Source organism: Lynx canadensis, chromosome B2, assembly GCF_007474595.2.
Source record: "Lynx canadensis isolate LIC74 chromosome B2, mLynCan4.pri.v2, whole genome shotgun sequence".
NCBI classification, from domain to species: domain Eukaryota; kingdom Metazoa; phylum Chordata; class Mammalia; order Carnivora; family Felidae; genus Lynx; species Lynx canadensis.
This window is the reverse complement of record NC_044307.1, coordinates 63,103,317-63,115,995: the sequence shown is the minus strand read 5'-3', so window position 1 is coordinate 63,115,995 and position 12,679 is coordinate 63,103,317. Positions and strand designations below refer to the sequence as shown.

Below are 12,679 nucleotides of genomic sequence, written 5' to 3'. Positions count from 1 at the left end.
CTATTTAAGATCGCCTGCTATTTTACTTAGCCATGCTTTTCTGCTACAATTAGCTACTGGCCTCACCACCCCCATGGCAGCTGATGATGCATGTTTTCTGTTTTATGCCTCTACTACCAGCCTGAAGAACATCTCCATGGAATTTGTGGTTATTTGATTTGGGGACTTAATAATCTAGGAGGAAGAGTAGAAACTTCATGGTACCATGAGAATGACCCCAGAGTAGAAGAAAGAGGATGTGGGCTCTAACACTATGTGTGTTATTTACTTATGGTGATCTTATGTTGCTTAACCTCTTCTGAGTCTGTTTCTATAGAATAATTAATTCCATCTTCATGTGACAATCTTAAGGGCAAAAAGACAGTATAGGGTAATAAGAGCTTTTAATATTGAAATATTTTTACTTTCACATTTGTATTTTCCATCTTTAGTAGATTGTGAGCTACCTAAAACAGAGGCCCTATACTCTTCCATCTAGCATAGAGGCAAACACGTCATAGTTATTCAGTAAACACTTTTGGATGAGCAACTTGCTGTGAATGCATGACTGGAAGCAATGCTAAAATAAACTCCGCCAACAATTCAACAGACATTTATTGTGTGAACATTATTGTGCTAGGTCCCTTAAGAGATACAAAAATGGATCAGACATGAATCCTGCCCTCTAGGCACTTACAGTCCACCAGAGGATATCAGAAATGTGTTTAAATAACAAGGTAGAAGTTTCTTTAAAAGTTCTAAGAGAGGTACAGAAGCATTGCCATAAGAGTTAACAGGAGAAATTATTTTTAGCTTGGAGAATCATGAGAACTTTCACGAAGATGAAATATGAGGTGTACCTTGAAGCATAGAAAAAATGTGGATGTGGGGGAAGGGGAAGGGCTACCTCTCCAAGGGCCCAAAGATCTTGGCAGGTCAAGAGTACAGTGGGCTCAGGACTCAGAGGGAATGGCCCAGGGCTGTCTAAGGGGACAGCTGCGAGGCAGTTTTGGCAGAGGACGCGGATGTGCGTGTGCAGTGGAAACTTAGAAGGAGTAGACTCAAAAGAGAGCTTCCTTAAAATTAAGATTACTTGATACTTATTGACCTGCCTGTACTTTTTCCCTTCTAGATTAAAAAACAAACAAAAAGCACCACTACAACTTGGCATCTCTCTTAGAGTAACAAATAAGTTACCCTAACATTTTCAAGTATGCAATTTCTGGTTAATTTTCATACAGTAATATTGAGTTACTAGAACTGGAGAAAAATAGAAGTGAAAAAAATATAAGATTTCATTTTATGGCAGTGACTGTTGTAGCTTTACAAGAAATATTAGTCTAATATATTGAATTTGTTTTTTAAACACAGAATTTATGTTTTCAAATATATGCTTATTAAGGGTTTTTTCCAATCAAGATCTTACAGTTTGAAATGGGAAACTGCCTACATGGTTTTCATTCACTCAATGGGTCACTGAGATGGAGCTAAGCCTGAGTACACATATGTATATCTACACCTACACATAGGTCTGTACATATACATATATGTATATATATATATGTGTATTTATAGACACATGAATATAGGAAGAGAATGAGAAATTGACTAAATATTTCTATCACCAGAAAGTCATCTTATAAATTTAATAAGCATTTAATATTACAATTACATTATAATTGGCATGAAGTTTATTCTATAGAAAAATCACTCCTTATGTTATATTCTGATGTTGCTTTTATTTTTTAAAATATGGTTAAAAATATATTTTTAACATCTTTACATTGAGAACATTATAAGTATCTGACAGGAATTCAGCCTGAGCTGGGCATTTTTAAGGCTCTAGCTTAGTGGTGCACTTGAGTGTTGAAGCACCTTTGTCTCTGCCTGGACTCATGGCCTTCAGGGCCGGGTCCCCCAGGTCATGGGTAGCCGGAGCCAGCTCACTTGGGTTTCTGACAGACCACAGAAGACCATGCAGCTTAGGTTTAACGACAAACTAATCTAAATAAACATTCTCGGAAGTTTGAAGACCCCGATCTCCTTTCCACTCCCTATAGTTCCTCAGCCTGGAAGTCACAATCTCATCATCCGTTAAAAGGATGGCAAAATTGCTGAAATCCTTTGTGCCATGTTTCCTTTCATGAGACTTTGAGAAAGCAGGAGACATCACCGGTGTGGCTTTCCACAACAGAGGACACTGGGGGCCCTTTTGTAGTCAGCTCACCTCAGACTTCCCACTTTTCAAACCAGAGATAAAGCGTCTACCAAACACATCCACACCCCTTTTCCTTCCACTAGAGAATATACAGGTAAGATTTTTTTTAAGTCCTGAATAAATTCATTTTTTGTGTATGTTATGAAGAACTATCGTACAAGTAGTTTCTTTTGTGAAACATGCAATGGACTTCATTACTTCTAATAAACATTTTCCCTGTATTATGTTTTGTATGGCAACGTACTGTGTCCTACCAGTAGTTGTCTTTTTGCCACAAAAATATAGAAAAAAACATAATATTTAGGTAAGAGTATGATGGCAGATTTCTGACAAGCCCCATTTACATGGTACATTGTTCCAAAGGATGTTTGAGTAGAAAATACAGAAGCACTATACAAACCTACTATTACATTTGAGAAATCATTAGCCTCAAAGGAGTAATAACGGTATGCTATTAAAACTGTGAATACATTTTCAGTATCTGTATTGAAAAAAAAATTTATAAAGATGTAAATTTCTGTTCAACAAATCCAAAATAAAATGCACTAAAAAACTGATATGTAGACAAAAGTTTATTTACACCATACAACATTTTAAATATTTTATACACAGTTGCAGCAGAGAAAGCTACTCAGAGCTTTCTAGAGAAAACTGCAATAATAAAGATGTGAAATATATTATTCATATAAAAGTGAGATTATTACTTTATTGCATTTAAAGCAATGAAGAATGTAGCTCAACAAACATTCATTTAATGACAAAAACTTTGCTTTTATATTATAAAGTAAAAAGTGTAGTAATGGCCAAACAGACTGTTATAAACTTTAAAAACTGCATAAATATATACATTGTGCTTCATGGTGAAGTTTTTTGAAAACTAAACCATATGAAGCGGTCACAACATGAATCGTTGCTTGAGGTTTATCTATAAAGATTACCTTACAAATCCATTCCACGGGTACTTACAACACAGGATGGTCAGAACTGTACACCTGGTCCTCTCTCCACTAGCCTCACTAGTGAGAAGTTCCCACACGCAAACACCACTGACACTTGGCACATGAAGGTCCTGACAGAGCATAGTCACACTGTCCAGATAGAAATGTCAGGCTTCCCAAGTCTTAAGTGTCAGTGCAAGAAATTTTTTTATGTCCACCTCAGTCCATTTTGACTTTGTTAAACTTCTGTTTGAAAGTCACCCTCCTGCACGTCCAGAGGCAAATTCAGACACTTCTCCCACTCTGCTGGCCTCAGTTCCAAAGCGTCCTTTGCCTCTGTATCTAAGACATTGATTGTGGTGTAATGTTGGTATTCACTGGGGTTTTTGAAAGTGTCCCATGGATTCTTGTTTGGTGCTGGGTTTTCCTGTTGAGAAGAGAGGAGAGGAAAGTCATTTATCTGATGACAAGGATTGCCACTTGTTGAAGTTCCCAGGAAGACAGCATGCTTGTGACCTTAATCCAGTTTGTATGATTCAGAGATGATTTGAAATTGTGGCCAGCTGCAGGAAATGGTTTTGACTTTAGTTTTCTTTCATTGAACAAACTGATGAACACCTTCTTTATGTTATTCTAAAATTTTCCACTAATCAAAGGAATGGAATCATTTTTGGAAGGCAAAGTAGATGATCGTTTGTTTTCAGTGTCTTGTGAGATGTCAGTATAGCTCTATACTCAGGTAGGAAGAAGCGTTAGTGTTAAGACTAAATGTAGAAAATTTGGGGTGCCTGGGTGGCTCAGTTGGTTTAGCGTCCAACTTTTGATTTTGGCTCAGGTCATGATCTCACGGTTCATGGGATCAGGCCCCATATAGGGCTCTGTGCTATCAGCACGGAGCCTGCTTGGGATTCTCTCTCTTCCTCTTTATCTCAAAATAAATAAACATTTAGATGTAGAAAAATTAAGTATTTTGGCTGAAGCTTTGGTGAGATAAACAAAATTTGAGGATATGTAATGGGGCGTATTATGTAATACGAAAAACAGTCCCCAAACTGGCCATAACTGAATTTCATTAACTTTGCTTAGTTACATACAGATCCAAATTCAAGAAATTATCCTTTTTTAGAATATTAAAATGTTACTGTGTCCCTTGTGTAATCTATTTTCTTCCCTGCTGTAAGTTCCCCACAACTTTCTATATATTTGGGTAGCACACTAATTTAGCAAAAATCATTCTTCCCTTCAAAGAGTACAGATTTTTGGAAAATATATCCAGCAATATAAGGGGTTTTAAATAATGTCCACAGGCCAGCCTTCATTATGTTTCATAGTACACACCCTCTTAGTACCTAAGATTTAAGATCTGCTTAATTATGACTCCACTCAGACCTTCCATGTTGTAGGGGCTCAATAAATATGAATAGACATTATTCAAAGTTTCTATAGCCTGATATTTTGCTAAGATTTAGCAGTGAACTTATTTTACATAGTGTTATTTAAATATTTCTGTAAAATGAGGGAATTTGAATGTGATAGACTAAGCTGAATAACATCAAAGAACAAGAAGGAAATCATGACTGAATTCTCTTTAGACCAAGTTAGACTACAACACTTAACCAGCTATAATTGTTGAATGTGTCCTTTATTCCTCCCCCTTCTACCCTAAATTCTAGCCTTCAACTGACTGTAATTAATTAGCAGGGGGAACATAAAACAGGTACTGGAATGATTATCTGGGTTCCCCTGACTATATTAAAAATCATTCTCAAGTATAGATCAACAGAAGAGACAAACTATAGAAATATTTATCATAACTAGAAATTAAATTATACCCTTCAATACATTAGATAGTTTTTAACACTTATTAGCCTTAATCATGAGGACATACAAGAAAATAGCTACTTGTTAAGACATGATAAAATTTTAACCTTTAGGATATGTGCACAGGATTAATTCTGATTTAGTCTATTATCCTAAAGTATTATGAACTGTATAGTCTTGTAACTCTTCCCTTCCCCCTCCTTCCTTGCTCCCTTCAACTAATATTTATCAGCTGCTCTGTGCTGGGCATCATATTAGACACTAGGGAGAATAAAGATGGAAAACCAACATGGTTCACTAGGAAGCATAAGATTTAAAGCCTGACATGCGCCGATCCAAATTCCAGTTGTTCTGTTTCATATGAAGGTAATTCTGAGTAATTGACTTGGTTTCCATGAACCTCAACTTTAACGTTGGCAGAACAGAGATATACTTTGTATTGTGGGCCAAAGGAATTGGCCACATGTGCAGATTACCTATATAGTGGGGTTGCAAAAACAAAAAAGTTAAGGGGCCTAGCATAACACCCAGTATTTAATAAATGGTTACTATATATAATAATACTTACCATAAGGTGTTTATAGTTAAATGAAGGTATAAAATATATAGTTATATCTGTGTCTATAATCTAGGAAAAGTGTGGAAGGAGGGCAGATAAGGGTGGAGATAAGGCTTCCTTTTATGGAAAGCATATAAACCTTTCTGAGAAAAGTGACATTAGAATTGTCATAGAAGGATGAGCTTGGTCATAAAGACGTATGATTGGAGGTTGGGTGGCTGAACAGGCATGCATACTGAGAAGTAAAAATCCACAGAACATGCAAATAGGACCACTCTGAGAACAATTTATTTTAGTTGGAATGAAAAAGAACAGAATAACTAGGTAGAAGGTGAACTGAAAGCCAGATCATAAGGGACAATGTATTCCAGGGCACTCAATTTGGAATTTACTTTGTAGGCAATAGGGAATGGTTGAACATTTCAGGGCACTACAGTGACCTGAATAATCAATCACTGATTGAAAGGTTCACTGATGTGAATTCTGCTGAATCAAGCCACAGCAAGGATTTATCCATCTTAGACAAAGGCTGTGTCTTAAAGGAGCTTTCTGGGAATCCTTAGTTTGACAAAGTTCAATTAGTTCAGTCCTAAAAAAATTCAAGGTATCAAGGTATTTGCTCATTTGCTTTGAAAACAGGGATTTCATTATGTTTGGAACAGATGCGATTTTCCATTTATATTTTGAAGATCAAGCACCATGAATCCATGAACTAAAATGATGAGTTTAGGACTTTGTCACAATGTCTAGACTCTAATTTCACTGTATTATTGCCAATATATGACTGATTGAATTTCTGAGAGGTTCTATTACTGGGTAATAATAAGGTTGGCTTTCTTATTCATCTCCTCTGGCCTCCCACGGTATTCCCAATTGTACTGTGGTTCTTGCCATTGTTCACAAATGTGTGGACACCCTTTAGGTCTGAGGCCCATGCTGCTTTAGTTGTGAAGAGCTACTGTATCCAGCAGTAGAACTCAACCAAACAGACAACCACACATAAAAAATAAAAAAGTGAAGATAGCTTAAGGGACCTATAGGACAACATCAAGTGAAACAACATTTCAAAGTGCTGAAAGCAAAAATCCTAACCAAGAATACAAAAATAGTAAAAATAATGACTACAGCAATTAGTTATGGAATACATACACACACAAATGTGAAATGTAACATCAAAAACATCAAATGTCGGGGGGAGGCAGTTAAAATGTAGAATTTTAGAATGTGTGCAAACTTAACTTGCTATTAATGTAGACTGGCACATATATAGGCTGATACGTGTAAGTCTCATGGTAACAACAAAGCTAAAACCTATAGTAGATACATAAAATTAAAGACAAGCATCAAACCCAAGGGAAGGGAGCAAGAGAAGACAAAGGGAACAGAGAAGAACTATAAAAACAGGCAGAAAACAAATTATAAAATGGCAATTAAGTACATACCTATCTGTAATGACTTTAAATGTAAATAGACTAAATTCTTCCACCAAAAGACAGAGTGGCTGAATGGATAAAAAAACAAGACACATTTATGCTGCCTATAAGAGACTCACCTCTGTTTTAAGGACACACAGGCTAAAAGTGAAGGGATGAAAAAAGTTTCACGCAAATGAAAACCACGAAAAAACTGTGGTAGCTATACTTAAGTCAGACAAAATCAACTTTAAAACAAAGACTAATAAAACACAATGGGCATTACATAATGATAAAGGGGTCAATCCAAAAGAAGATATAAATTTGTATCTATGCACCCAACCTAGAAGCATGTAAATAAATAAAGCATATATTACCACAGACCTAAAGGGAGAAATTGATAGATACAATTATACTAGGGGACTATAACACCTCACTTATATTTATGATAGATCATGCAGAAAGAAAGTCAAACATCAGCCTCAAATGACCCATTAAAGATGGATTTAATAGATACATGCTGAATACCCATTCTTCTCAAGTGCTCATGGAACATTCTCCAGGATACGTTATTTGTTAGGCCACAAAACAAGTCTCAATAAATTTAAGAAGACCAAAATCATCTTTTTAGAACACAATTGTATGAAACGGAAAATCAGTCACAAAAATAACATCAAAGAAATAAAATACCTTGAGACAAAAATTAAAATAAAACATAATTTATGTGATACAGTAAATGCAGTTCTAAGAGTGACGTTCACAGGGATACAGACCTACCTCAAGAAACAAGAAATATCTCAAACATTCTAACTTTACACCTTAAGGAATTAGAAAAAGAACAAAGCCCAAAGTTAGCAGAAAGAAGGAAATAAAGATCAGAGTGTAAATAAATGAAATAGAGATTAAAAAAGACAATAGTAAAACCAATGAAACAAAGAGCTTGTTCTAAGAAAAAAAGAGAAAGGGTTCAAATAAATAAAATCAGAAATAAAAGAGGAGATGTTATAACTAATATAAAAAAAGATCATAAGAGATTACTATGAACAATTATATGCCAAATTGGACATAACAAATGTAACAAAATTGGACAGCCTAAAATAAATGAAAAAATTCCTAGAAACAGACAATTTTCCAAGACTGAATCATGAAGAAATGGAAAATGAATAGACTGATTACTAACAAGGAGATTGAATCAGTAATCAAAAACCTCCCAACAAACAAAAGTCCAGGACCAGATGGCTTTACTGGTAAATTCTATCAAGTAATCAAAGAAGATTTAATACCAATCCTTCTCAAACTCTTCCAAAAAATTGAAAAAGAAGGAGCACTTCCAAACTCATGAGGCCAGTATTACCCTGATACCAAAACTAGAAAAGGATGCCACATAAAAGGAAATTACAGGCTATTATCCCTGATGAACACAGATGTAAAAACCCTCAACAAAATATTAGCGATATGAATTTTCAGCAATACATTAAAAAGATCATTCATATACCATGATCAAGTGTACTTTATTCCAGAGACACAGATGGTTCAATGTCTGCAAATCAAACAATGTTATACACCACATTAATGAAATGAAGGATAAAAATTATATAATCACTTCAATGGATGCAGAAAAAAACATCTAAAAAAAATTCAACATCATTTCATAATAAAAACTCTTAACCAAGTGGTTATAGAATGAATATACCACAACATAATAAAGGCTATATATGTCAAACCCACAGCCAACATTACACTTGGTGGTGAAAAGCTAACAGCTTTTCCTCTAAGATCAAGAACAAGACAAAGATGCCCACTCTTGCCACTTTTATTCAATACACTATTAGAAGTCCTAGCTGAAGCAATTAGGTAAGAAAAGGAAATAAATAACATCCACATTGGAAAAAAAAAACATAAAATTATGAGTAAAAAACTGTAAAGAGGTGCCTGGTGGCTCAGTCAGTTGAGCGCCCGACTTTGACTAAGGTCATGATCTCACAGTTTTTGAGTTCCAGCCCTGCATCAGGCTCACTGCACTCTGTGCTGAGCATACTTGGGATCCTCTGTCTCCCTCTCTCTCTGCCCCTTCCCTACTAGTGCCCTCTTTCTAAAAAAAAAAAAATTAAAATCGAAACAAAACAAAACAAAAAACCCATAAAGAATCCACCAAAAAACTTACAACCAACAAATTCAGTAAAGTGGCAGGATACAAAATCAATACACAAAAATGTTTTGTGTTCTTGTACTCTAGCAACAAACTATTAGAGAAATCAAGAAAACAATTCAATTTACAACTCCACCAAAAAGAATAAAGTATCTAGGAATAAATAGGGGTAAGAGGTAAAAGACTTACAAAGTGAAAACTATAAGAAATTGATGAGAGATATTGTAGAAGACACAAATAAATGGAAAGATATGCCATGCTCATGGACTGGAAGAATTAATATTGTGCAAATGTCATATTACCCAAAACAATCTATAGATTTGATATAATCCCTAACAAAAGAGCAATGACATTTTTCACAGAAATAGAACAATTCTAAAATTTATATGGAACTACAAAAGATCCTAAATAGCTAAAGCAATCTGGAGTAAAAAGAACAAAGCTGGAGCCCTCATGCTCCCTGATTTCAAACTATATAGCAAAGCTATAGTAAGCAAAACAGTATAATATTGGCATAAAAACAGACATATAGATTAATGGAACAGAATAAAGAGCTCTGAAATAAATCCATGCCTATATGTTCAATTAATTTACAACAAAAGAGGCAGGAATAGACAATGGGGGGAAGGACAGTCTCTTCAAGAAATGGTGTTGAAAGAACTGGACAGAGGCATGTGAAATAAGTAAATTGGACTACTGTCTTCTACCATATATAAAAATGAACTCAAGATGAATTAAAAACTTGGAAAATAAGATTAAAAAACATAAAACTCCAAGACGAAAACATTGGCAGAAAGCTCTTTGACACAGGTCTTGGCAACATTTTTTTTTTTTTTTTTGGATCTGACTCTAAAGGCAATGGTACGAAGTGAAAAAAATAAACAAATGGTACTACATCAAAATAAAAAGGTTCTGCACAGAAAAGGAAACCATCAACTAAATAAAAAATTAACTGAATGGGAGAAGATATTTGCAAATAATACATATGATGAGGTATTAACATCCAAAATATATAAAGGACTCATACACTGAATAACAACAACAGCAAAAAAATGGGCATAGGTTCTGAATACATGTTTTTCTAAAGAATATACAGATGAATAATAGGTGAGGTGCTCAACATCACTAATCAGCAGGGAAATGCAAACCAAAACCACAATGAGGTATCTCATGCTTGTGAAAATGGCTATTATCAAAAAGACAAGAAATATAAAATGTTGGCAAGAATGTGGAGAAAAAGGAAAGCTTGTGCACTGTTGGTGGCAATGTCAATTGGTATAGCCACTATGGAAAACACTGTGGAGGATCCTAAGCTAAAAATAGAACCATCATATGATCCAGCAATTCCACTTCTGGGTCTTTATCTGAAGAAAATGAGAATACTGATTTGAAAAAGACATTTTGCACCCTTATGTTCATTGCAACATTATTTACATAGCCAAGATATGGAAAACATCCCAAGTGTACAATTTATGGACAAATGGATAAAGAAGATGTATATATATACACACACATACACACACACACACACACACAGTGAAATACTACTCATAGAGAATGAAATTTTGCCTTTTGTGACAACATGTATAGACTAGAGGTCATTATGCTTATGCAATAAGTCAGACAGACAAATACCATATGATTTTGCTTATATGTACAATAAAAAAATGAAGAAACAAAACTAATAAATTAAAAGAATAGCTTGGTTACCAGTGGGGAGGGGGTTTGGGAGAAAGTTGAAATGGGAAAAGGAGGTCAAAAGGTACACACTTCTAAGAAATAAGTCATGGAGATGTAATATACAGAATGGTGACAATAGTCAACAATATTGTATATTTCATACCTTTATATGCTGATAGGAGGAAACTAGATCAACTGGGTGACCATTTTGCATATATACAAATATCAAACCATTATGTTGTATGCCTGAAACTAATGCTGTTAATTGTCCCCCAATAAAAAAAATTATAAACTCAATATAAGCCAACATACATGAAGCTTCCAACAATGCTAATTTTGGTCTTTGGCTGTATACACAGAAATGGAATGTTAGCTGAATATGAGAATTCAGGGCCAGCTGGACCACATCAGGGCCACCTGAGAATTTTCCATAGTTCATGGGTCCAGGAGCAGACTAGCTGTCACTTCTGGGCAAGTCCCTCCCTTCCTTCATCCGTCCATTTCTCTTTTCCTCCTTCCCTTTCTCTCTTCTTTCTTTCCTTCCTTCTTCCAACCTACCAATTTTGGGGACAAGGGAAAGAGAATATATTTATTCTATATTTTAAAAAAGCAAGAATTTGGAGAAGTTCCTTGGGGGAAAGAGATCTTACTGGTGAATAGTTTGTGAGACACACTCAAAATAAGAGAATTCTTTTAACACCGCCTTTTCTTTGTAGTGTGATTTAGATGTTGTCCTGCCTGGAAGCAGGGAAATGGACTAAATGGTCTTTTGGGTTCCCTTTGATTCCCCAAATTCTACATAATTACCATCATTTGCAGTGCTAGGCAGGTGTTGTGAGTTAGTAGCCAGAAAAAAAAAAAAAGGAAAAGACTTTGAGATTTTTTGTTTTGAAAATGTCTTTCTGTATCCAATTATGCAATTTTTCATTAGCAATGTGCCACACGAATTATGACTGAATTAAGGATAATGAACTCACTCACATGTTCATTATTAATCAAAACTGAATAAGGAACTCTTTTTTTCTTCTGTTCTCAGATATTTAGGACAATAGTCAAGCAGCAATGACAACTCTATCCTTCCCACTCCTAACCTCCCAAATGATAAATATTTATAAATCTTTTCTAGAAAAGGCGTGCTGCTGCAGGGATGTAGTGTAATTAGTAGGCTATTTTGGTTGTCAGGAAACTGAGATACAGATATTTGTGCCATTAATGATTTAATACCCAGACCATACAACTAGGGGAAATTACAATCATATTAAAGCAGTCAGCCAGCTGTAGCTGTTGCATAAGGCCTTCAGATTTGTAAACATAACCCTCTCCTTTTTTTAAACAAATGACGTTTCTTCAATTTATTTCAACGTTAGCTTTCAATATTCCAAAATGAGTAGCTAATGTGTTTAGGTCTAATCTCAAGGGTGCAATTCTCATTTGCCTGGCAAACTAAAAACTGACGGCCCAATATTAGGAAGAGTAGATAAGAAAGAACCACTCATTACATATAGGTGTCTTCTATATGCCCAGGATTGTGTTGATGATAACAAATAATGCATGGTTCTTGCTGTATGGAGGAAAAATAGGTTGATATAAATGTTAATTATTTACAGACTAATTAAGAGTTAAGGTCTATTGTATTTCTTATAATCTTCATTTAACAAACACAGATGGAACTATCAGAAACATTCAATAAATTAAGAGCAGCTATGTACTGATAAATTACCATGACCAGCATTGTACCAGTACTGAGAGGAATACAAGAAAAATAAAAGTATGTAAATTCTTGTTGTCATAAGCTGATGTTACTAATCAGGAAGCTAGGACTTAGATTCATAACACACATATACAAGACTCACTAGAGTTAGAAGGTGATCAAACACCACATCTCTTAGAGTGATTTATATACACCATATATATTTTGGGAGG

The 12,679-nt window shown here is 35.0% G+C and overlaps 1 protein-coding gene across 2 annotated transcripts in view; it reads right to left on the bottom strand.

Annotated features, from left to right (window-relative positions):
• Nucleotides 1-2,726: 2,726 nt before the first annotated feature.
• ADGRB3 (adhesion G protein-coupled receptor B3) overlaps nucleotides 2,727-12,679 on the bottom strand; it is a 750,806-nt gene continuing 740,853 nt past the window's right edge. For both annotated transcript variants that reach the window (XM_030315777.1, XM_030315778.1), the window contains one exon: nucleotides 2,727-3,562. In XM_030315777.1, coding sequence (XP_030171637.1) covers nucleotides 3,374-3,562 — 189 coding nt within the window. In that variant the 3' untranslated portion in view covers nucleotides 2,727-3,373. The remainder of the gene's footprint in view (nucleotides 3,563-12,679) is intronic.